The sequence below is a fragment of the Lutjanus erythropterus genome, chromosome 11 (assembly GCF_056507025.1).
Source record: "Lutjanus erythropterus isolate fLutEry1 chromosome 11, fLutEry1.hap2, whole genome shotgun sequence".
NCBI classification, from domain to species: domain Eukaryota; kingdom Metazoa; phylum Chordata; class Actinopteri; order Lutjaniformes; family Lutjanidae; genus Lutjanus; species Lutjanus erythropterus.
Window position 1 is genome coordinate 40,227,699 of NC_139327.1, and position 26,888 is coordinate 40,254,586.

At 39.5% G+C, this 26,888-nt stretch overlaps 1 protein-coding gene across 1 annotated transcript; it reads right to left on the reverse strand.

Annotated features, from left to right (window-relative positions):
* Window positions 1–5,409: 5,409 nt before the first annotated feature.
* siah2l (seven in absentia homolog 2 (Drosophila)-like) lies at window positions 5,410–26,888 on the reverse strand. Its single transcript, XM_084730153.1, has 3 exons — window positions 26,017–26,888; window positions 6,699–6,878; window positions 5,410–6,203 (listed from the first exon to the last, which is right to left on the reverse strand). Exons 1-3 carry the CDS (start codon window positions 26,434–26,436, stop codon window positions 5,832–5,834), a joined length of 972 nt encoding a protein of 323 aa, XP_084586279.1. The 5' UTR covers window positions 26,437–26,888; the 3' UTR covers window positions 5,410–5,831.

Genomic DNA, 26,888 nt, shown 5'->3' on the forward strand with positions numbered 1-26,888 from the left:
AACAAGTAACAGTTTTCTTTTTTTTGTTTTGCAATAAAACAAGAAAATATCCTCACCTGTTGTGTATCATTTTTATCAAGTTAGTATTAACTGTTTTTTTTTTCCTTTTTCAGAAACCACTCCAATATTAACTACTGTGTGAAATTTTAACAACATTAATATCACCACCCTGAAAGGAACCTTCATTAGAACCTTCATTAGAACCTTCATGAGCGCTGCTGTTAAACATCGTCAGTCCAGTTATCCATCTGTCTCTGTCAGTAGGCAGCAAGAGACACAGTGTCCAGAAGGGAACCCCACATCCACAAGTTCAGTTAAAAACATTTTAATTGAAACCATGAAAACTCTTATGAGAGTCTTGTAAACTCGGGGTTCTCCTTTAGACACGACCTGCAGACATGATGTGGCAGCACAGTAATCGCAGCCCTGCTAGACGACAGAACACACAAAGCGGTCACCAGATTCATCTACAGTCACATCTTCAGTTAGCTAATGCTAGCAAAATACTAGCTAGTTTACAGTTGAACTACATTAGCCAGCTAATTAGCTAGCATTTTGCATTTAATATCAACTATTAGATATATTGGTGCATTCCATTTGAAATAAGAAGTCAGAATTTCTGCGATTCCAGTTGGAAATTTCAAATGGAACGCCCCCTGAAGTCAGAGGAACCTTACAAACCCTGATATCAAAGACAAATACTGTTGCTCCACGCATCAACTGTAGTACATCTGCTTATTTCATTAATAGTACACACAGTACTGTCTGTGTACAGGTTGCTACAGTGTTTGTGTATGCACAAAATATCACAGAATGCGTTTTTGCCAAACTTAAAAAAGTTTTCCCCCGAATTGTACTGGAGCGCAATCAACTCTGGTGTGACGTCATTCCGAGCACTAAGATAGATGGAATGCACCATAACTAGCTAGCTAATTAACTAGCATTTTGCTAACATTAGCTGTCAGCTGTAAACAGCTAGCTAATAATTTATCAGGTATCTTCTTAGCTAGCACTTCGCTAACTTAACATCTATGTCACTTTTGCAGGTCCTTTTAAACTTATTCAAACTGTGGTTTTCTTTTCAACATATCCCAGTACATGAAACAGGAAAGGTTCTGCGATAAAGGGCGGGACTTAGGGTCAATTCTGCACTAGAAAAGTATGAATATTTTTCTAACTTGTTATTTGTCACGTTGATATGTTATTAGTTTTAATTTGAACAAAGGCTGAAGTGTAAATGCAAGAATTTGTCCTTTTACAGTGGTTATATGTTGGACTATTTTCTTAGTTCTGTATTTACTGAAGCGAATGTTGATCAGTGAGCTTTAGAGACGCTGGTCAGCACATCTTGTTACCTTTGGACAAAGAGTTGCATCTCATTTAAAATGTTGTGCCGTAATGTGACGACAGGAAGTGAAGACCGGAACCACACAGAGAAACAAGCTGCACCCATTTATTATAGAAACATCACAGAACTGAGCAGAACACTGAGAACAAAGAAACGTCAAAACATCATCATCAGATCACAGTCAGATGACACCAGCTGCTTTTACTTTTTCTGAGTTTCAGTGGATTTAAGCTTTTTCATCGTCCTGCTGCCAAGACAGAAAGTCCCCTCACAGAGCTTCACATATTAATGTGGAAAATATTTTAAAGTCGGCACTGTAACGCTGTATTAGTTTTTTTTTCTTTAGATTGGTGGATATTTCTAAATACTACAGCACCCATGAGCCTCAGCTGCTGCTGCTATGGAGACAGTAGTTACTAAATTTATCCCAAATGGATCCAAAATGTTGAATTCTTTTGTCAAGTTTCTACGGTGTGATTTTTAGTTTCAGCTCATCTGCAGTACATTTAACAGAATGTGAAGTTCAGTGATTGGATGTTTGTTGCTGAAAGGAATCTTGGGAGTAGTAGTTGACTTCTCCTTTTGCTCAGGAGAGTTTCACATCCATCTGACTAGGAATAAAATATTTCTGCACTTTTTAGAAAAAAAGTGGACAGTAGTTTGTGATGTCAGCCCCTGGTTTTCTTCCCTCATCTTTCATTTTTATCAGTACAGATGTTGAGGTGTGACTACAGCAGCAGAACAAGAGAATTAACAAGAAATGTCAGAAACAGCTTAGAAAAATTACTTTTCAAAATCTCTGTACAGCTGAACAAACGCCAACACAAATACATGTCAAAATTAGCACAAGGAATAAATGCAGCAGTCTTTTGTTTTTAGAAAATATATCGTCATTATAAGTTCATTTACAGTATTTTGAAACATTTCATAGAAAGTCGGCGGGTTGTAAAGTGGAAGTGATTATCAGAGAGCGGCGTTTCCTCTGTGGTTATTATTCAACGGTCAAAATGTGTTACAAAACAGATTTAAGTACGGCCTTTTCCAACTTTTACATCTAAAAACAACTGGATTAAACAGGCTGAAAATGGAAATAAAGCATTTAGGACCGTGAAGGACATCATTTAATTAATGATACACTGAATCACAGTAAAATGATCAATTAACACACTAATTATATTTTTGTCACATTGTTCTGTCACAGTTAATTAGTTAGCTAGAAAACAAACATCTTCCAAGCTAAGGTGTCTAAGGTTAGCTAAAAAACAAATGTTATCTAACAAACCAATTATCTTAGCCAGGATTGTTAGTTAGCTAGAAATAAAATATCGAAAAAGCTAACGTATCTTTGGTGTGGTGTTATGTCAACAACAGGAATAAGTTATGCTGACAGTTTTGCTTTCATCCAAATGTTAAAAAATATTCAAGGAATTTTTGAAGTCGTCAGCGAGACACACTCTAATAAATCAAAACCTTGTTGTGTAATAATAAATAAATATCCTCATATCTTTGAAATATTCTCAGAATTACAGACTGTAACTGCTCCATATCAAAAACTTTACTTTCTGTGAGAACCACTTCAGGGATAGACGCTATTCTTTAACCTCCGGGCCCACAGGCCCCTACATTTACTACATGTCTGGTGTCCAAAATATAAACTTACAAAAAAAAAAAAAAATACAAAAACTACGAGATGGTCAACAAGAAATGAAATGAAATTTGCAAAACGTGCGGGTTGAAAATTACAGATGGAGGCGCAACAACGTGCAACTTCTTTCAACATTTGATGTATGACTTGTTTGGGACTTGAAAATCAAAGTGTAGGACTCAAGACTCAAAGTTTAGGACTTGAGTCTCAACATTTAGGACTTGAGACTAAAAGTTTAGGACTTGAGACTCAAAGATTAGGACTTGAGACTAAAAGTTTAGGACTTGAGATTCAAAGTTTAGGACTTGAGATTCAAAGTTTAGGACTTGAGTCTCAACGTTTAGGACTTGAGACTAAAAGTTTAGGACTTGAGATTCAAAGTTTAGGACTTGAGTCTCAACATTTAGGACTTGAGACTAAAAGTTTAGGACTTGAGATTCAAAGTTTAGGACTTGAGACTCAAAGATCAGGACTTGAGATTCAAAGTTTAGGACTTGAGATTCAAAGTTTAGGACTTGAGATTCAAAGTTTAGGACTTGAGACTCAAAGATCAGGACTTGAGATTCAAAGTTTAGGACTTGAGATTCAAAGTTTAGGACTTGAGACTCAAAGATCAGGACTTGAGATTCAAAGTTTAGGACTTGAGACTTACTTGTGTCTTGCAAAACAATGACTCGGTCCCACTTCTGACTCTTTATGTGGATGAATCTGATTTATTTTCCTTTAAACTGAGGAACACGGAGGAAACGCCGCTGAGGTCTGAGGGGTTCACGGTTCAGTTACAGACGTGTCTGTGGTCAGAGGTATCTGGTGAAGTTGGTTTCTTCCTGGTCAGTTGCTACAAAGGTTTAGAGACGAGGAATGTTGGGAAATCTTTTTTTTTTTTTTCACCCACAATGCCACATGTTCTTAAAGAGTCTGTCCATCGTATCAGTGTGGCTTTAAACAGTTTTTTAAAATACATTTTTCTTCTCTCAGTTCTGTAAAACAGTCTTGTTGTGTTTCCCTGGGCAGATTTTCAGTGAAAAACAAAAAACTAAAAACAAGTTGACGTCTGGTGAAGCACATCAGCACCACAACTCCCTCAGAAAGAGCTCGAACAGGAAGAAGAGGAGGTTGGCGGTAGAAAAGTAAGGCGCTGGCGGCTAAACAGGCTGCAGGAAGAGGGATGGGAGGATTATTCCTCCATTTCACTGCTTTTATCTGAGATTAAAGAAGGTCTGCGGATTAACTGGATTCCACAGCTCAGCCAGTTCCCAAAGAGGTCCAACGCTGACCTCCAAAACGTGAGACACAAGCCGGCGTTCTGTCGAAAAATGTTACCGTAGCGTACATCAGTAGCAGAGTAACCCTAACCCTCTACCCAGAGAACCGCTAAGTAGCTCATCTCAACAGAACAGCGTTATCGGAGCTGCTGGACGCTGTCGTCCACCGTGTCGCAAACTGCCGCAGAGATTTGAACCAGCAACCTCCCGCTGAGCCGCACACGACCCGCCGCTCGGTTCGCTGAAGTTACTGAAGAGACGAGTTCACGCTACTCTGCTTTACTTGAACTGCCAGCAGCCTTTTTAAAGCGGCGGACAAGTCGAGGCCTTCGGAGTCGTTTCACTGAGCGGATCTGAAAAAAAATATGAATGATGTGTCGAGACGAGGGATGATAACGTTCAGAATTTCATCGATCGAGTAAAATTTAATCAATCTACTATCAAATAAAGATCAACAGTACAACAGCAATTAATTAATTGTGATTAAGGGGGAGCAATGAATTGATTAACTGATAATTCATTTCACAAATGATCGATTAAGCAAAGTGCTTGGAAAGTGAGTTCAGCTTCAGCTATTTTGATTATCAATCATTTTGAGTCACTTTTTAAGGGAAAAAAGGCCAAATTCTCTGATTTCAGCTTGTTGAATGTGAATATTTTCTGGTTTCTGTACTCAATATCTTTGGGTTGTGGACAGAACGAGACATTTTCAGGGCATCATCTTGGACTTTGGGAAACACTGATCCACATTTTCTGACATTTTTTGGACCAAACGATTAACTGAAACTGATTAGTGGTGAAAATGATTGACTGATGATGAAAATAATAATTCCAGGAAAGACTTGAAAAATGTGACAAGATTGTGACAGGATTAATGAATCCAGAAAATACTCGACAGATTAATCGACAGTGAAAATAATCATTAGTTGGAGTTGGGTGTATCTGCAATAAGCTAATGTTAGCGAGTCAATTTATTGCTGCAGCTGTGATGAAAAGTTTATTTTGGGGATGTTCTGTTACCGACACCAGGAGCAGAAGCAAAGTTTAGGTATTGAGATCGATGTTGTGAAAGAAAAGATGGTATGGGAAGTTTGTATCGACTCTGCTGGTGAGCGCAGGGCTGCTGTGTGCTGTGAGACCAGAATCCAAACTCAGGACTCCGTCTCTGTCTGGTCCACATGTCCAGCGGTTGAAGCAGGGCGGCCGACCTGTTTTCCATCGCTTCGAGAGGGACGGAGGCCTGATGCTGTTCGCTAGTGGAGATTTCTTCCACTTTTCCCTCCAGTGTCCAAACAGAGTGACCACCCGTTCTGTCCCATGAAGACCAAACACAGACGTCACACAGGACAGAGCTGCTGTCGAGTTGTTTGAGAATTTGTCTCTTAGTGCTGAAAACTGCTTCAAATGTTTCTGTTTTTCCTCACAAACGACTCCAGCCGCCACTGACGCCGCAGGAGGAGACAGAAGGTGAACTCAACACCTTCCTGACTGAAACTGACCCTGCAGTGTGTCTCTGTTGTGATGTCCGTCTCCTGTACGTGACTGTGACCGCCGTTAACGCCGCTCCGCTCCCTCAGCACATGGAGATGGTGACGTTGATCCCCAGGTTGCCGTTGTCTGCAAACAGATGGGCGATGGAGGTGTCAAACACCAGGCAGTCGCTGTTCATGATGGCCGCCGCCACCCCGTCGTGGATGGAGCGCGGTGTGGCCTCCCAGGTGAGCCGCCGGCGGTTGCCGTTGAGCTCGAGCCGGTAGGCAAAGTTCTCGGCCTGCTTGCGAGTGCCGATGAGCAGCACGACGGCGAAAAACTGCTGGTGGCCTTCGTACTTCTCCTGCTTCTCCAGGACCAGCATGAAGTGGTGGCTGAAACATGACTGCATCATCACCCAGTCCACGGCGCCCGGCAGGTTGATGTCCGTCGCCAAGAAGACGATGTCCTCTCCCTGCAGAGAGAGACAGACATCACAGAAACTCTCAGCTCATTACACTTACAGTTTCAACTCCTCGTACCAATAATGTATGAGAAAAATATCTTCATGAATTTCCTGATAATGATTTCAGTCACAGATCAAATTTAACCCTCGGCACGTCCAACCAGCCTTCATTTGGAGGGCAGTAGATTTTGTGTGTTGGTAAAATCATTAATCAAAAGTGCATGAATTGCATAAATTGTAGAAAAATATTAAAATAAGACTATACAGTCTAGCTGTATAGGTGTGTGAGGCTGTACTGAGGGACTACAGGACTTAAGCTAAATGCTATTATCAGCATGCTAATATGCTCACAATGATAACGCTAACATGGTGAAGTTTTTTTCTGCTGAAAAATTAAAATCTTGGTGCTGGAAAGTGAAAGTTTTGGTGCTGCAAAATTTAAGTTTGGTCTGGAAAAGTGAAAGTTTTTGTTTGGTGCTGAAAAGTCAAAGTTTTGATGCTGACCTGCAGCGTGGTGATGGACTTGTGCGCATGCATCAGGTGAGGCATGACGGCCTCCAGCGAGCCGTGCCACTTGCAGGTAGCTCCGGGACACGGACAGGTGTACGGCCTGAACTCACACACCTCCTCATGATCGGGCTTCTCACTGTGGTGAAGAGTCAGCAGACAGCCGGCCGACGAGTACTGCAGGAGGACACAGAGACATTCCAATGAAAAACTGTCGTCCTGCTGGATGTGTCGACTGACAGTGATGCAAACCAAAGAGTGTCACATTTTAATTCAACAAGACCATAATTTATTCTTTGTGGCTGCATAATAAACAGAATACTGCGTGTCAAACCTACAAAAACAGTGTTTTAAAATACCAAAGATACATTCATTTGCATGTAATAACAATCATATGTCAGCAGGTGCACAAGAGGAGACATGAAGCTTGATGGTAAATGTCTCATTCTGAACAAATTAATTTACACCTCAATAATGAAGCATTTTTCATTAAACTCCTTCCGCTTGAAGAAATTATTAATGAAAAAGGTCTGTGCAATAATCATCTAATGAGGTGAGTAATCGATCAGGGAGGGGCTGTCTGCAAACATCAACAGGAAACAAACAACAATAAACAGAATGATAATGTATAAATATTATAAAAAACAATCATACAGCTGTAGAAGTCTTTATTTGGTGATCAGAGATCTTTATATATTAAGAAAATGTATCAATAACAAAAAATATTTATACAAGACTGAGTCTACAATAGGACTGCCTGAGTTTTATTGTTTTTTATCGTAAAAATCTCTGATAACTTCAGGTGGTGAACCCAGGATTAAATATGGACGTACAGAACAAAGTGTTTTAGTTGTTTGTTGTTTCTCAGACGCTGCAGGTCTGACAGGAGTGAATCTGGAGGCGGCGGGAGGTGTGAGGATGGAGGAAGACGAAGGCAGAAAGGCAACAACATTAGTTTGGATTAAACACAAATATCAGCCAACACCGTATCGTGATGAAACGTGTGATTTCGGAGCGCCGTTGTTCCCAAAAATGAACCGACCTTTTTGACTTGTCACAGCAGGTAAAACACAAGTTGAACGAAGAACAATGACGACGCCGTTCCAACGATAATTATTAATTATCAACCGCTGCTTTTGATTTTTAAAGTTATTGGTACCACTCAAAATATCCCTCCTTCCATTTTAGGAATTAGAATCTTAATTTCAGTTTTTTTGTTTTTCTGCAGGCTAGTTTGTGTTGTCATGTTTTTTTAGGATAATGTGCAGTTTGTGTTTGTGAGAAGAGAGAGATTTAAAAATAAACCTCTTTAATATACAACCTGAATATTCATCCTCCTGTGTTCTTGTATTTCACAGCGAGCTGCAGCTGACAGAACAGCCTGTGTGTTAAATTACTGGTGTTTGATCCACATGAAGCTGTGATATAAATAAAACCTCACAGTGTTTCTATTCTGGTCAGTCAGGAGCAGATTACAATGTGATGGCTGCAAGCTCGCCTCAAATTTTCTGAGAAGGTCACAGTGATGGGATTCTCCCTCCCCCCCTTCCTTCATTGTGAACAACACGGCACCTATAGACAGACCAGGAGCCTATAGCGGTGTACGAGGGGGGAGCGCTGATGAGGACGGTAAATGAGGTATGAAATCAGCGAGACGCCGAGGAGCTCAGGAGGACAGAGAGAGGGACTCGAGGGAGGCAGGCGGCGGCGTCACTGATGCCGTTTGAACATCTGAACACGATTCACCGAGAGAGAGAGAGAGGGAGAGAGAGAGAGAGAGCATCCATAAACATGAGGGGAGAGAGAGAGAAGACGAAAGACGAGCAGAAACTGCTGTCAGTTTCACTTTAAAAATCCTCTGCAGACAGATTCAGTGTGTCCAGAAGATGACTGCTGATTGGTCAGTTTGATCACAGGACACCACACTGTGATTGGATCAGAGTGGGGATGGCAACAATTAATTGACGATTAATTAACTGGTCATTAAGAATTTGACTGATCACATAAAATTGAATCAATCTTCTATCAAATATAGATATGAAATAAATCTATTATTTTAGTTTTAGAGGCGTTGCGATGCTGTCAGAGAATATGCAAGATGTTGCTGTGGGAAAAAAAAAACATTTGATAAAAGCAATATTTTAATGTTTTTTTAAATAATGATTACTCCATTAATTAATTATTAATTTTTTATCAATGATTGATAAAGGACAGTGGTTAAAAAACTGCAACCCTAGATCAGAGAATTAAAACTAAAAAGATCATCAAAATATAAGGACAAAGAAATTATTTTTCACGACAATATTTTATCCTTTAACGTAACACTCGATCTTTTTTATGAAATGTTTGAACTGTTTGTCAAAGCACGATAATCAATCACTGGTTTTGCAATAATTAAAATCTGAAAAGGATATAGTATTCAAATTACACTGTATAGTATTATTATTATTATTACAGTGTAATTTTGTATTATACATAATTATTATATCATTAATATTGTTATCATTATTATTATCACATTACTATGGTGATAACTACAGGCAGACAGAGATCAAAGCCAAGTAGATTTTTAAAATAATTTAACCCTCATCCCGCCTCTTTTTTTATTTTCTAATGATCTGTAAAATGATCCATGACTCAAAACTGTGATACGATCTGAACCATGAGTTTTGTGATCTGTTGCAGCCCATGTTATAAATTCTTGGGACTTTGGTCGGATAACAAACTCATTTTTAAGGCCCATGTTGAACAGCTGTCAAACAAATTGAAAAATTGAATCAGAATTGCTCATTTGTTTCTCTTCAGCTGTACGTTGATATTCATACTTCTCCTTCCACTTTAAAGCTTCTTTCCTCCATCTACCCCAGTGCATTGTGGTTCATCATCATCACATCTCATATTAAAATGGTGGAATGGTTCATCTTAACCAATAGAAGAGAACAACAGCATTGTATGTTATTTATTTATAAAGCTCCGCTGCAGAATGAACCGAACCACCTCCGCTCTCTGGTTGCATTTAAACAGTTTGTATGTCAGAGGACATTTCAACATCAACTCGAGCTCTTTTTCACACTGAACCTGGCAAATACAAGGCTGCAAAGAAATGGAGCGAGCTCCTACTACAATACTTCTACAATCACATGTATAAATGTGCTTTTGTGCTGAAACTGAATGTTTTTTTGTTTTTTTTTGTCATACACAGGTCTCTCTAAGAGAAGAGATTCCCATCTCAATGAGACTACCTGTTTAAATAAAGGACTGAATAAAAATACATTTCTATTATTAGATAATCTACTGTTTTGTTTTTTTTGGTTAATGGACTATTTGTTTGGTCAGTAAATGGTGAAAAATGTCTACAATTTACTGTTGAACAAGACTGAGAGAAAAGTTAAAAATATGAATTTTCTGTCAGTTGACTCATCGCTGAAACAAATAATTTAACTAATAAAATAATAAAATAACTCCTTGGATGTGAAAATGTTAAGTTAATAAAAAAAAGGATTTAAGAGGATTTTAGTCAGAAGAGTCAGAGTTACAGACAGACTGTTTGTGTTCCTGCTGCTGGATGTCGAACGCCGTCTTTCACTTCAGGAGAGAATTTGTTCCCGGATCAAACACCTCCACATGTTGACTGGAGGAGAGACGGATGACGGATGACTCATGAATATATAATTCTAACCTCTTTCTCTGGTTTTGTTTACCCAGGCCTGGTGACACATTTCTTATTTACAGCAGCAGCCTGCTGACAGAGACGCTGCCCCAGAAAAAAAGACAAAACAAAAACCTGTCAACAGGACAGGAAACGGCAACCTGACCTGCTGCAAGGACAGGAAACCACAGCACGGACTGTACAGACCACAGACAGCAGCTCCACAACAATATCTCAGATAAACATATAGGACTGATCCTTGGTAAACAACAATACTTTAATATTTCACTGTTTTTGAGAACACAATGTTCAGCTTACTAAAAGAACTAAAAATAAATTTCATTTTTCTATTTCTCTGCTGTTGTCATTTTCCATTTATTGACTTTTTCGCATCAATTTATAATTAAGATTTTGCAGACATTTTTGGAGATTGTTGTGACCTAAAATGCCACAAAAAAAAAAAAAATATATATATATATATATATATTTTTTTTTTACTGTTGGTGTTGATATAATTCATCAGAAGTTAAAGCCAGCTTGCTCCAGGGAGAACTGGACTGTCTGAAGGTCTCTTTTTCATATTCATCTGAGCAGGCAACCTTGGAAACTGGAAAATAGCAGGCACTTTCAGAAAATTCTTGGCAGGTGATTCTATGAACCAACTGTCCATCGTCATGTATCCCAGAATAATTCCAACCAATCAGTCCAGAGAAGAACAAAAACATCTGTTTTAAGGAAAAACCTTAAATGTCATTCTTTGCTCTTCTTTCACTGATGAAATACTCTGAAGTTCTGATAAAACTGACGCCGTCGCAGCATCAAACACTAACCTTCAGGAGCTGACCTTGTTTTCAAACGCTTCCCAGTGTCGTCAGACTAACTACGATTAGCGAGTACATGATTAAGCATTGCCACCCTCGCAAGTCAGTTAAACTATTAATATATTATTCATTCACAATGCCAGGTAACTGTTGCCTTTATAAGATGTTATGCAGCTGCCCACCACAGCTCCATCAGACAGCAGCCCCTCTCGCCCAGCGCGTGGACCCTGATGGTCCAGGCGACCCCACATGTTATCAGCAACGTTGGACAGATGACAGCTCGTAAAACCAGCGTTGTCTGTCAGTGTCTTAATCTGGAAAATGGAAAATAATGTTGAATGTAGACTGTGACAGAATAAACTGGAATATGATCACATGACTGGAGCAACATGTGACCAAATTCAGCACAGACAGACAGAAGAGCAGCACCTGCCGCTGCTGCTAGCACTGCTAACGTTAGCCACACTGTGAGTCACGCTGCAGCTAACATCAGCTCCTGGTAAACAACCCTCTCAACCCACAGACACTGTGATCCTTTTCAGTCTGATAAGGTGAAGCATTTACTGAGATGTCATGTTTTTAAGGATAATGTGCAAGGTTTGTATTACATGGCACAAAGTGGCACACATTAAAGAGGCATTTAAAATACGACGTGGCGACTGTAGACTGTGGTTAACAGATTCAAATGGCTCTTAATACACAGTATTTTTTCAGGCAGTGTTTAACATTATCAATTAATAATTTGTGCTCAGTTTTAACTGTTTTCTGAGTGTTTTCTTACTCTCAGACTAGTCAACCTGCTCAAATTAAATTTTACATTTTATCAAAAGGGAAATGAGTCACCAAGAACATCCCCAACCTAAAGCACACCTCACAAGAGCACCCAGGACACACGGTAACATCAGGTCTGAACAGGATACGACATTACAGGTATTTTTTTATATAAAATCATGTTCAAAAACTATTACCTTGTGTGTTTAGGCTGACATTACTGCACAGTTTGATCTATCGATAGCTGGAATAATGATCATGTATTAGTCATGTGATGAAGACAGAGGACGGTGACACAGCAGGAGGTTCAGTGTTCGTCTCATTAAATATTCATCAGCTGCAGGTCAGAACGCAGCAGCAGCTTCCCGAAACGGGCAGCAGGCTGGAAAACAACCAACCGAACCGCTGCTTGTTTTCTTGGCATGAAGTGACTGCAGAAAAACTCTTCCTCTGACACCTGCTTTATAAAATCACTCCTGTTTTGTCCTTTAAGTTAAAGAGCTTCTGAAGCTGAAGATAAAAAAAAGTTTGACGTTAAAATGAGTCAAATTCAAGTCATGGTTCATATTTACATGTTTACAACTGAATTAAATAAATAAGAGCCATAAGTCATCTTCACACCAACAAATCAGCAGCAGCACTTCAGCTTTATAAGTGAAATAAATTCAGTTTACACACATTCCAAGATGGTTTGTTCAATTAATCACAAAATGATCAAAATCGCAATACGGCCAACTGCAATATCCAAATCAACAGAAATCGCATCTGCAGTTTTTTGATAAAGACAAAATATGTGACAGCTTTATAGTGAAGTCCTGTAGAGCTGCAGAAATGCTCTTAACATGATTTTAACACGATCAATCCCACTCACTGTATATCACAATGTAAGTCGCAATATGACTTTTTTACCATATCATTCAACCATAGTCTCCACTTTTACTAGTCATGTAGTCACAACAGATAAATATATATTAACCATTTCTTACAAAAATGATGCAATTAATTCCACAAACCAATCATAAAAACCCTTCTCAGTTGCAATGTAGGTGCAACAAAACTTCTCTTTTTCTTCTTCTGAGTCTAAGATAAGATGAGCCTTTGTCTCCCTGAGGAGAAATTTGTCTTGGACATTTGAGGTGACACAACCAAAACACGTACAAACAAACTACAATTAACACACAGTATCACGCCAGATCCATACACCCAAAAAAGCAGACACCCAAGAGTATCACAAGATGCCAAGTAGTAGCAGAAAAGTCCTATATGAAAATATTGCACAAATGTCCTTCGCGTGGTTATTTTCCAGCACCTTCCTGAAGCCCTAACAAAATACTGCACGTATTGTTTTATCACCTCGTTTAACACAAACAGTGATTTAACCTGCCACATAAATTAATATGAGTTTAAGTGTACGCTATGTTTAGATCACTTTCAACACGTTACGTTGCTGTTAGTCAGACTTTACTGATGGGGAAATGAAGCTGCTGTCTGTGCTCTCTTCACAGCCACAAAACTACACTGAAAGAAAACGGTCATTTCCTCGTCGCAGGACTCTGGAGCTGCAGGTTTATCTCTCCCTCGATCTGCTGCAGGTAATGTTAGTTCAGACCAAATCATACCTGTTAAAACACTAAAGTCAAACAATAACACAAACTAACTTACAAACAAACTCCTACAGCTGTGTGATAAAAAAAAAAGTCCACAGAGTTTGGTGGTAGTGAAGAGAGCAGAGAGTTCAGTTCCCTGTCGGAAAACACAACCTGACAACAAAGTAAAGCAGCAATTTATGTTTTTTTGTTTGTTTGTTTTGCTTTTGTTTAGGTGGTCCTTTATTTAGGTGCTAAAATATGTTCTGGTGCAGCCCGCGTCCTCAGCAGTCCTCAGCAACACGTTAGTGAGCTTCCTGTCCTGAAGCGGCTGTCAATCAAACATGAGCTGAAATGCTCACACAGTCTGAGAAATGATCTAAACAGCTAAATAATCATGAAGGTTTATTTTCATTCAGATATTTGTGGACGCTCCATAAGAATTTGGTCGGTTTTTCAGACGACAACAGGTCAGAACATTTTGTCCCAAATACACAGAGGAGACACGAATCCTCTTTATCCAGCTGCATTAATGATTTTTTCAGGGGATTTACAAAGTGAACCTGTGCAGGCTCTCATCAGGACTCACTCAGTCTTTCTGACACAACAATAAACACACACACACACACACACACACACACACACACACACACACACACACACACACACGGTAGAATACAATCTCGTTAACTGATCCACTCCATCCTCCTCCTCCTCCATTAAAAACAGCTGTGAGCCCACGAAGCATCTTTAACCAGAGGCTGAACATCTGCATGACTGACAGTTAACAAATCCCAAACACTTTTATTCTGCATGAAATATGAAATATTGTCTGAAATATCAAACTGAACCTCCCTCACAGCCTGCGCACAACTGATCTGCATGAGCTGAAAAACCAACACAGCAAGAAAAACACTCTGCTGAACCTCGATCAATACCAATCAGGATAAAAGCACTGAGAGCGTGCGTGTGTGTGTGTGTGTGTGTGTGTGTGTGTGTGTGTGTGTGTGTGTGTGTGTGTGTGTGTGTGTGTGTGTGTGTGTGGGGGGTGAGACAGGTTGGTAAATGGGTTAGAGGTAAAAAGATTCCCTCCATCACGCTTTCCTTCAGAGCGGTTCAGGGTTTTTCACTGGCAGGAAATCAGCCGAGTCAGTTTGTTTCAGATCAATAATGAAATCAGATTAATTTAAACACATGAAGTCACGTCGTCAATAAATAACAGGACTAACAGTCTGAAGTCTCTCTAATGCCCCCACGAGCCTCAAGCACCAAAAACATCATGATGATTTATCTGTTGCTGGGAGATACGTCTTCTAAATATCTCAATATTTTGGGGCTACTCTGTGACATATATCACAATATATGTGGCTTTTTCTACTGGCACTTTTGGTTGTGCTGAGTCAAACTGTACTGTGCTGATTTGCATCTCCATTACCACTTTAATCGCATCAGGCCGCGCTGCGCCAGTGACTGACCTACTCTGGAGCAGGGCTAAAACGAGTGGGCTGCAGTGATGTCTTACCAGCCACGGCCAAACAGTGATGACACCTTCTTTCTACTCCTCGAACAAGCGAGTGTTGTGACACTGAGCTCCTGTGTGCAGGAGAGCAGAGAGGACGTCTCTTTATGTTCAGCTCTCAGTCCTTTTGTAGCTTCTATCAGAATCTTTATGCTAGGGGTGTCCCGATCCGATATTGATACCCGATATCGGTCCGATATCAGCCAAAAAACGAGTATCAGATTTTGTCGGACTGCATCTAAAATCTCCGATATAAGCGCTCCGATAAGTAGTCCTTTTTTCACGCCAATAAGTAATTAAAGTATGTATGATTCGTGCTGATATCATATCGGATCAATATCGGTATCGGCCAATACTCAAGGCTGCAATATCGGTATCGTATCGGAAGTGAAAAAGTTGTATCGGGACATCCCTACTTTATACTTTGAAATGCAGTGTCTGCTGTTTGTACGTTCAGGTCTCTGCTTTATTTTACTGTTTTATATTTTCTTTCAGCTGTGTTAAGTTACTGCTGATGAAACCCCTGAATGAAAACATTTTCTGTTTGTGCTGCTTCATAATAAAAGCATTTAAATAGCGAAACATCAGGGGACTTTTATTGTGAAGAATTTACGGAAACGGTGTCTTTTATCCCAGAGATGAATATATGAACAGTCTGTCCACCACTTTAAAGCCACTCTAGCCTGCTCGAGCGCGTCTTCATTTTAAAGACACACCCTCAAGTGGATAGCTCTGTTGTAAAGGAAATGTAAACCCCTGCCGTGCTGGGCTGACGGGCTGAGTTAAACCAAGTCCAGCTAGGTCAGCTCTGCGTGTGGAAAAGGGCCAACAGACATTTCATTCTAAAAAAAACAACAGCAACAACAACAAAAACATTAACGTTAGGGCTGGTCAATATGGACAAAATCAAATATCACAATATTTTTGACCAAACACCTTCACTGATTTTGTAATAACATTGCAGGGATGACTATCTGTGTTTCCACAAAATATTAAAACAATGAGATTTCTGATGAATAATCATTAGTTTCCAGACAGAGTCTGTCCTTCTGTGCTACAACAAATCCATCCAACAAGGCTCACAGAGAGCAGCAGGTCTGAACAGCTCCATGATTTCCGGACGGATCTCACCTGGCTGCCCGGCAGCGGTTTGGTGCGGCCGACAGGTCGACTGGATCTGCCCCTGACCTCTGACCCCTGCTGCTGCTGCTGTTGTCCAGTGTTAGCAGTTAGCCCTGCGGTGCTAGCTGAACCGACTCCGTGATGGCGATGCCAGCCCAGCAGGCAGCGCCACTGAGCCAGCTCCCTGAGGAGAGGCAGGCAGGAGGCCGGACACAGCATCGAACACACTTACAGCTGACACACACACACACACACACACACACACACACACACACACAAACGTATACAAACACAACATCCTGATTATTTCCAAACAAACCTTTAGTTCAACAGTCCAGAAACTTCAGCCAGCAGATAACAGATTTTGTCCCCCGGTTGCATAAATTCTTGTTTCAATTTTTTTTTTTTTCATTTCTCTTGGACAGTTCAAAGATAATTCAGATTTTTTCTTATTGCCAACAAATCCACAAAAAGATCCAGAATCCTGCAAGAAAACTGAAATCTCTGGATGGTCAGAAATCTTGTTAGCGACCTACAAGCTGACTCTGTCTCACATGTTTAAATAAATCATGTTTGTCGTTACTGTACACTGTGGAGTTTGTATTTTTAACTTTTACCTGAAATAAGTGTTATGTACATCAGAAATGTGACTTAAATGTCTGACTTTACAGCAGAAGTAGGACAGTCCTGGATCAGAGCTGTAACAGACTAAAACCACGTTGCCATAGTTACTGAATTTATCAAAAATAGAGCCAGAATCTCAACATTCCTCTGATGGCGGCATTGATTGAAAAAATGTTTGATTCTTCATAAACGTTTGCAGGTTTAGGCTGGAAGACTTGTTACCATGACAACAGATCCAGATAAACTTGAGACTACAGCTGCTCCTGGCAGTTACTTTCTTTATCGATGAATCTGCCAATTATTATTTATTAAACTTTTGGTCACAACCAGAGATAGGAAGTAATAAAGTACAAATACTCTGTTACTATACTTCAGTAGATTTTTCATGTATCTGTACTTTGAATATTAAGTATACTTTTTCAAAAAAGGCTTAGTACTTTATTTTTTGCATTTAAGGGGAATTATTCTTAATAATAATAATAATAATTCATTATAGTTATATGAGGAGAAGAAACTGTCAATGGTTGAAAGCGGTGTTGAACAGATGAGTCTTGAGCAGTTTTTTGAATATTACTTTGCTTCATTGCACGCGACCATCCCAACATCAAGACTGATTTCAACCTACATGGAGACACACTGACGATTCACTGGTCGGTCCATCAGTAAATATCACGCATGACAGATGTAACAAGACAAAAACGCTGCAAAAAGCAAAAACGATGAAAATGCCATAAAAGATGTAACAAGCCTAAAATGACAAACAGATGTAACAGGACAAAAACAATATAAAAGACATAACAAGACAACATAACAACTTAAAATACGTAACAGACAAAAATGATGTAAAAAGACAGAACAAGATGAAAACGACATGAAAAATGTAACAAGACAAAAATGACGTAAAACACGTAACAAAACTAAAATTATGTGAAAGATGTAAGATGTCATAACAAGAGGAAAACGACTTAAAAGATGTAACAAATATGATGTCACAAGATGAAGTAAAATGTGTCAAAAGATGAAAATGTGAAGCGAGGAGACTCGACCATGAAGGAAAGGCGAGGTTCACTTTCAGCTTTGCACAGGAACAGTCAGTAGACTTTTTACTTTAATACAAAGTCTGAGTACAGAGCCTGTACTTTTTCTCTTTTACTGCAGTAAACAAGCTGAATCAGTACTTCTACTTTTACCAGCAAATCTTTTTACACAAGTGTCTGTACTTCTACTTGAGGAAAGAATGTGTGAAGAGCCATTGAATGATACACAGAAGATTTAATAAGCTCAGTATGACGGGCGCAGATGATGCTTCAATCAGGCAGCTTTAGTAAAGTGCTATACAAATAAGATTTGATGGATTTATTTATTATATTTAGTCTACCTGCACTTTTATTGATATTTTGTATTTGCACTCTTTCCTACTTTGCACTGCAACTTATAAAGTCAAAGACAAATGATAAAATTACATAAAAGTTACTGATTAAAATGATTATTGTAACGTGTTCTTCTTTTCTGAAAACTGGTTTAAAGTACGAGTCAAAATGACACGTCTGGCTTCACAAAGTCAAAAAAGCACCGTGTTGTTCCCGGGAAGCTTATTTTCTCAATCAAATGAATCCCTCATTGCTTCCTTAAAATTAGAGGCTCAGACTTTGAGGTGATTTGTCCCTCTCTGCTCTCCGTACTGTAACCAGACAGACAGACAGACAGACAGACAGCAGGCGGTCAGCAGCTGTTCAGACAGACTGCACAGCCACGTGGAGATCATATAGCAGAGAGATTCAAACGACTGGCTGCTGCACGTCAGATCAGGTCTGGTTTCACCTCCAAAATAAATCCTCTGTTGACACTCAGACGCTTCAGGACGTTCACATGTGAGTTTAGTCTGAGTTCTCAGATTAACTCGGATCAAAACTGGACCTGGACCCAGTATTTATCCGACACCCCAGAATAAACCTTTGAACTGTGGCTCAGCTGTGTGAAATCATTTGATCGGCCTGTCGAACCACATCCACCACGTTTACACACTAATGTTACACTCTTATTCTGAATATGACAACATTCAAAATTTGACACAGCTCATGTAAACGGCACATTCTGTTTGGATTTGTTGATTATGACGTGTCTAATATGTTGATATTATTCAGGTTTTAGGACAATTCTTTGCACATGTTTACTACGGCTTAGCAATTTTGGAAAAATATCTTACTGCGATTGCAATATGATTTTCAATATTAGAGGTGATGATCATTTTTACATCATTATTCTTATTTTGATTGAAAAACATGTTAAAATGCAGGAATAAAGATGTTTTACGTTAGGATCACGATACAGGGGTTACAATTCAATATACTGCGATATATATTGTAGGCCTGCACAAATTATCAAAATTTTATTTTTATATGGCTTCCTGCAATTTTCAAATCGCAGGAGATGCAAAACTTGTTAAAGGTAAAATGTGTCAAGAAACGTTGAAATGAATGAATGTGTTGAGGTGGAGACGTCCTGTCCTACACATCAGAGTCTATAGACTGAAAAAAAAAACTTAGTAAAGTAAAGATTCCTCTTTAAAAAGTTTAAAATATGAGAAAAAAAAAATCACACCAGTCATTCTAACGTGTTTTTCAATCAAAATAAGAATAATGATGTAAAAATTAACATTACCTCTAATGATCACAACTGGAACATCAGTCAAAATAATCAGAATTATAGATATTTTTTTAAATTTGCTCTGCCCTAATATATTGTGATACTGTTAGCAAGATGATATATTGTTATTTCTTTTAAATCTAATTTGAAAAACAATCATTGTATAAAAAAATGAACCATCATATGAATAACATTTGAGTTAAAAGTTTACTTTTTTAAGCAGTCAGAACAGGAAAGACAGGTATCAGCAGTGGTGGGGAGTTTAAACATAAAAAATAAACCAGAGTGACGAGTCTTTGAATCACAATATCACGAGACAGTGTCTTTGAGTGTGGATACAGTATCACAAAATAAAAATATCTTCTTACATCCCTGTTTTCTCTGTTCTCATATATACACATGTATACATCTCTAATCCTGAATGGAAACAACTGAAATGCAAACAGTTCCTCCCCGGGATCAATAAAATATTTATGATTCTGATAAATTCTTTTATTTATAGGTGGTTATCAATATCAACAAAGACTTCAGTTAATTGTCAAGTTTAATCTACAGCTGCACCGTCTAGAAAATAGTTAAAAATGTTCATCCCAAGTCCAAGGCGATGTCTTTAAATGTCTTTTTTAAATGTCTTTAAAACAGGACATTTCCTTATTTGGGCTGAAAACAGAATTTTCTGCCACTGTTGCATAAAAACTTACTTTAATGATTGATTGATTATCAAAATAACTTCTATTTTACCACTTGTCCAGTCAGACAAGCGAGTTGCCAGATTTACTTGTCATTTGTCTCACAGACAATCCTGACGCCTGAGCTCTGAAATAATTGGCAGATTAATCAGCGAAGACAATAACTGTTAATTATCACAATCTTCGATACCGATCAATTGATCTGATCTGAAAAATCCATCACTAATTATGATAATCAATTGTCCAGTTGAGAGATCAAATATCAGCTGGCTGCAGTTTATCCAACAACAACTGACAATTTATCAAAACAAGAGCCAATAGATAATCAATGAGTGCGAGCACACACACACACACACACACACACACACACACACACACACACACACACACACGTACCAGCTTCAGACGCAGCCGTAATGCAGCTGAACCTCGCTCTCCCGCTCTCTCTCCTGCTGCAGCAGAAGAAGAAAAAAAACTGTTTTTCTTCTTCTGTGATGAAAAAAATAATGCTCCCAACACACACACACACACACACACACACACACACACACACTCACACACTGAGTGACACACACGCAGAGCCTAAACACAGATGCCGATACACACTATGAGCTGTGTGGTGTTTGTCCGTCCGTCCGACCGGTGGTGAAAATCATCCACACACACACTCTCTCTCTCTCTCTCTCTCTGTCTTTCAGTAAATGTCTCTCGCCCTCTCTTTTCCTCATCTGACTGAGTGCCAGAAAAACATTCACCTCCAACCGACCGCACGGCACCGTCACCGAGACGCTGCAGCATGCACACACATTAACAAGCACACACAATCTCAGCAAGAGAAACACACACACACACACACACACACACACACACACACACACACACACACACAGTGGGGGCGGGGAGAAAGAAAGCTGAGAGAGAGGGAGAGAGAGGGAGAATAAAAGGGGAGTATCACTCAGCCGAGTGCCATCCTCCTCCTCCTCCTCCTCCTCCTCCTCCTCCTCCTACTCCCAGCATCTGTCGACACCCCCCCAACACACACACACACACACACACACACACACACACACACACACACACACACACACACACACACACACACACATTTCTTTGCTTTCATGTCTCTTCCTTTCAGCTCTGCAGAGTGTTTACATCACATGTACTGTGTGTGTGTGTCTGTGTGTGCGTGTGTGTGTGTGTGTGTGTGTGTGTGTGCATGTGTTTGTATGTAAGTGTAAATGTATGTATGTGTGTATAGGTGTGTGTAGTGTGTGTTGCTGAGTTGACAGCTGCTGTTTCCTTCTTGTTTTTTTAAATTTTTGCTGTTTTTTTTCTTGTCCCAGAATTCCCTGCTCCTCTGACCTTTCTCTTCCTCCTCTTCTTGTGTAAAAACACTCTGGAGGTCACGTCCATGTTAATGAGGACACATTTAAAGGACAAATCTGTAATAAATTTACTGTAATAAGTCATTGCCAATGATCTGTCATCAGAGACCGAAGAAACAGGAAACAGGTCGTCTTTTTGTGTTTTCAGTGCATTTAGATGAAACTATCAAACATTTTTAGAGCTGCAATGATAAATCAATTATTAATTGATAATTTCATTAATAGACAATTATTTTGGTAATCAAATAATCGTTCTGGGTCATGTTTTAAAGACAAAAAGGCCAAATTCTCTGATTTCAGCTTCTTAAATGTGATATTTTTCTTTCCTCTTCTGTGACAGTAAACTGAATATCTTTGAGTTGTGAGTAAAACAGGACATTTGAGGACGTCATCAAGACAAACAACTATTAATCGATAAATTCAAGAAAATAATTAACTGGTTTATCGACTATAAAAATAATCATTAGTAGCAGCCCTACACGTTTTATCCAACTACTTTCTTATTGCCATTGACGTCCTAAAATGTCTCTCTGTATGTTATATAGATGTTCAGTTTTCTGTCAGAGGAGTGAAGAAACCAGAAAATATTCACACTTGAGGAGCTGAAATCAGAGAACTGGACGAATTCTTTAAAGAAAAAGATCTAAACTGACTAATCAATTATCAAAATAATTGACAAGTAATTTCATAGTTGACAACTAATTGATTAATCAACAAATCATTGCAGTTCTACATCGTTTGGTACAAATCATCACAAAAAAATCAGACCTTTAATATGTATTTCAATGAAAATGAGAATAATGATGTAAAAATTATCATTCTCTCTAATACTGCAAATCATATCACAATCACACTGTTGGCAAAAAATAATTGCAAATAGATATTTTTTCATTTTTTCTCATTTAACCCTAATTGCAATTGCAATATTAGAGGTAATGATCATTTTTACATCATTATTCTTATTTTGATTGTTTGTTAAAATGTTAAAATGACTACGGTGTGATTTTCTTTTTCCAGGAATCTTTTCCAAATGAACACACTCTGAGCAGTATAGCACTACAGGGGGACATGTTGGACTGGCTCTGTGCCAGCAGGTACACACACACACACACACACACACACACACACACACACACACACACACACACACACACACACACACACACACACACAGGTAGGTAGGCGGTGGATGAATGCTGATGAGATTCTCTGGGTTTGAAATGTAAATGATGGAGAAGAGAAGCAGCTCGTCTCCAACCATCTCATCCTCAGTGTCCAGAACACGAAGCTGACAGTGAACTTCAACAAGTCCAAAAGCTGCAGATATAACATGCATACACACACACACACACACACACACACACACACACACACACACACACACACACACACACACATCAACAGGGTTAAAGTGGAGCGCCTCCAGTCCTGATCAGTGAGGACGTCTCCTGGACATCAAACACCTGCATGTCCTCTACCAATGACCCTCTTTTTGAAACACGTTTATAGGGCTGCATAATTTAGTAAAAACAAAAGTCATATTGTGATTATTTTGACTGAAAATGACTCTTCACTAAGCCCCAACTCCAAACAGCAACTGTCCAATCACAGCTTAGCGACCATAACTAGAGCTGTCAAGCTTTCGTTTTGTCTGTCTTCATCTGTTCTAACAGAAGCTGCAAACGTTAGCATGTCTGGCTAACTAATGCTAGCTTACAAGCTGCAGTAACTTTACCTCCAGACAAACTTCTTTCTCAAACTTTCTTAGATTTTTTCTTCTTCAAAAAAATGTGATTTGGACACTGCATTCAGTCATTTTGCAATTTTATTGCAATTGTGATTATTTGTGTATCCCTACATGTTGACAAATCCATTCTCTGCCTCGTTCAATACAATACAAAGTACATACAGTATGAAGATATTTTTGTGTCTATCTGTATTTATTTTATGTCATATCCTGTGAATGTGGTGATTTTTACAGTTTCAAATGGCTCTGATCAAAGTTCAGACATGTTTTCAGCTCTTTCTTTCAGCCCTCCTCCTCCTCCTCTTCCTCCTCCTCCTCCTCCTCCTCCTCCTCTTTCAGTTGACCTCAGAAACTCAATTCAACTTTAATGCGTCTGTAATGGAATCACAGCTGACCGGCCTCTTATTTACATTCTTTACAAACAAACACTGAACCAGATGATTTCTGATTTGTTGGTCTGAATTTATAAAACATAAAGGGAAAAAAAAATCATCCAACTAATTAATATACATATATATGTTTTATCGATAATACTATTATTATAGTAACAAACTTGTTGCACAACAATAAGCTCACAGAAAAGTGGGTGGACGAGCAGAAATCACTGCATGTTTTGATGGAGAAATATTGTATTAAACAAATTTTTACACATTTTAAACACATTGTTATAACATATATGTTAAATGCATTAAGAGGTTTGTCAAAGCCAGCTCTCCTTTAAAAGGCCCTGGTCACTGCACTGCTGAGACACCAGTAAACATCTGCAGTGCAGCTTATATATTTATGATGGGAGAATGCAGCGCTGCATGCCTCGGATATGACAGGTGCTCTTCAGTGAGGCAGGTAGAAAGTACAAAAAGACTAAATCCACCCCACAGGCCACCCTGCACTGCCTACAGTGGTTCAGGAACCCGGTCGTACCAAATTGTCACAGATAAGTAAGGCTTCAACTAATTATTATTTTCTTGATTAATCGATTAATTAACCATGTCACAATGTTGTAACTTGAAAAATATTTTTTATTTGGACCTTTAAACCTTTCCTAATTAATTAATAATTCTGACAATTATTAAAAAAAAATCAAAGGTTGAAAAAAACATACATCCATGCAAGAGGACGTCCTCAAATGCCTCGTTTTGTCCACAACTCAAAGAAATTCAGTTTACTGTCAGAGAGAAATAAAGAAACCAGAAAATATTCGCATTTAAGAAGCTGATAGATTAATCAAGAATCATTGATTTTTCTGTTTTCAAGAGAGAATCACAAGGTTTCTGAGAACTGATCATTTCCCCCACCTCTAGATTTTAGTTACTGAGACTTGGTCCGGGTGATTAAGGATATTATATTTATATAGTAATATTAGACTGGATATCCTCTAAGCTTTTGGATATCGTATCATGATATGACACAGCTGCATTACAGTAAAATGATGTCATTTCCTGAACTTACCAGCCTTTGGTCATTATATCCACATTACTGATTGGTATTTATCAAATTTCTCATTATGTTCATATTTTGTGAAAGCACCAACAGTCCTCCAAACTCACCGTTTGGTAGTTTAATCTACAGCAATGCATCATATTTTACAAGCTCATCAAATATTTGAGAATTTACAGGATGTTATATTCAAGAAATTATGTATGTCAAGATTTATATCATATATCACAGCACAGCTCCAAAATACAGATATTATTTTTGAGCTGTATAACCCGGCCCTAACTGAGACATCCTTCAAGACGGTGCGCTGAGATCGATTTCTGGGTCACAAGCAGGAGGACGGAGGAGAGGGGAGACAAGCGGTGCTTCTCATTTGGTAAATTTGTCTCCTCCACTCACATCTTAGCTCCTGGCAGTGAGGATAAGAGACAGATGTGAGGAAGAGACACGAGGATGGAGGAGACAAAGCTGCAAAAAGAAAAATCTTCAGTTTCTTTTTGCCGGTCTGAAGCGATGTCAGTTACTGATGACGAGCTGCACGGCTGTTTCAGCTGTGAAACAGACTGGTATGAATTAGGGCTTCAGAATTAATCACAATAAAATCAGAATAAGGCCGAGCGCAATATCCAAACTGCAGAACCAGAATCAAATCACAATTTCTGAATGAGAAGAGAGTTAATGTAATGCTGCAGAGACAATCCTAAATAAATATCACATCATCTTGACTTTAATAGTTTTTTCCAATGAAAATGGAAATTGTGATGGAAAACTGATCATTTCCACTCATGCTTCCACTGTGGAGCACATGGACATAAGTACCTTTGATCATGATCAACTACCAGATTGATCGATGATGAAAATAATTATGACAGGAAAGGCTTGAAACATTTTGTGGTCCAAACAATAAATATACTGATCAAGAAAATGATTGACAGATTAACTGATAAGACACGTTTGGACCTATTTTTCAAGGGATAAGATAGTGATAGGATTAATTAATCGGTTAGTTGAGAAACTTATTGACAGTGAGAATAATCGTTAGTTGCAGCCCTGTACAGAAGTTACTGTAGCATCACCAGTCCCTGTAAAACTCGGTGGACTGTCCCTTTACGGATCAACAGGCTGGGTTCAGACGGACAGCAGAGACGCAGAACCGGAGACAAACGCTTTGTTTTGGTTCTTATGGCGCCCCTGTGACGTCACAGGACACGCGCACACACCTGTCAGTAGTTGGCATGTTGCAGAAAGAGGAAGTGGACAGAAGTGAGCAGTCAGCCGGTGTGTGTGTGTGTGTGTGTGTGTGTGTGTGTGTGTGTTACCTTGCAGGGGAAGGGCAGTGTGGAGGCCACCTTCTCCATGGCCAGGTTCCTGATGCTCGGGGTGAGCGGGCCTCGGCAGGTCGGACAGCAGCTCAGCTTCTGACGGCACGGGTTGCACACCAGGTGACCCGCCTGGCACTGCAGGATGGGCGGCAGCACGTAGTCGAAACATACCGGGCACTCGAAGAGCGCCGTGAGCTCCGGGGACTGCCCGGGAAGACCGACCGAGCTCAGGGACACCGCCGACGAGGGGGTAGCGGACCCCGACCCGGCCACGGAGCCCACACCCGCGGCTACCGCCGCTGCTGCGGCCGCGGCGGCTGCTGCTGCCGCAGCTCCCGCTCCTCCGTGCTTCCCTCCGCCCGCTTTCCCGGCCCCGAGTCCACCAGCTCCGGCTCCGGCTGAAGACGGACGGCTCATGGCTCCAGCTGCGGTCCGTGTCTCGTGAACGGAGCCGCGGTAACGTCATCTACTGTTTACTACCGGACTGACGTCGCTCCGGGCCCCCGGAGACACAACATGGCGGCTGCCAGTTTGTATCGCCTGCCGCCTGCTCTCATTGGACGCTGCGTCATAGAGTGACAGGGCGCTCAGCCAATCAGAGAGTGAAGTCGTGTCGTTATGTAATGTTTGGCAGCGAAGTGAAAGAAGATTTAAAGAAATTAAAGTTTAGTTGTCATTGTTTTATTGATATCTTTTAACCTTAATTTTATTTTAAGTTATTTATCTGTATATTTTTCGCAAAATTATAATTCATCTGTTTATGTACATTATATCCTTTATGTTTTTATTTTACGCTTGTTTTGGCGAAGGAAACATCGGTTTCACATTTCAATAAAGCCCCTTTGAATTTAGTTGATTTTTTAATGAAC

Coding starts and splice junctions, on each gene's coding strand:
- siah2l (XM_084730153.1), bottom strand. CDS start 26,436: ATGAGCCGTCCGTCTTCAGCCGGAGCCGGAGCTGGTGGACTCGGGGCC. Junction 6,879..26,016: donor CACTGCCCTTCCCCTGCAAG/GTAACACACACA, acceptor GTCCTCCTGCAG/TACTCGTCGGCCGGCTGTCT. Junction 6,204..6,698: donor AGTCCATCACCACGCTGCAG/GTCAGCATCAAA, acceptor CTCTCTCTGCAG/GGAGAGGACATCGTCTTCTT.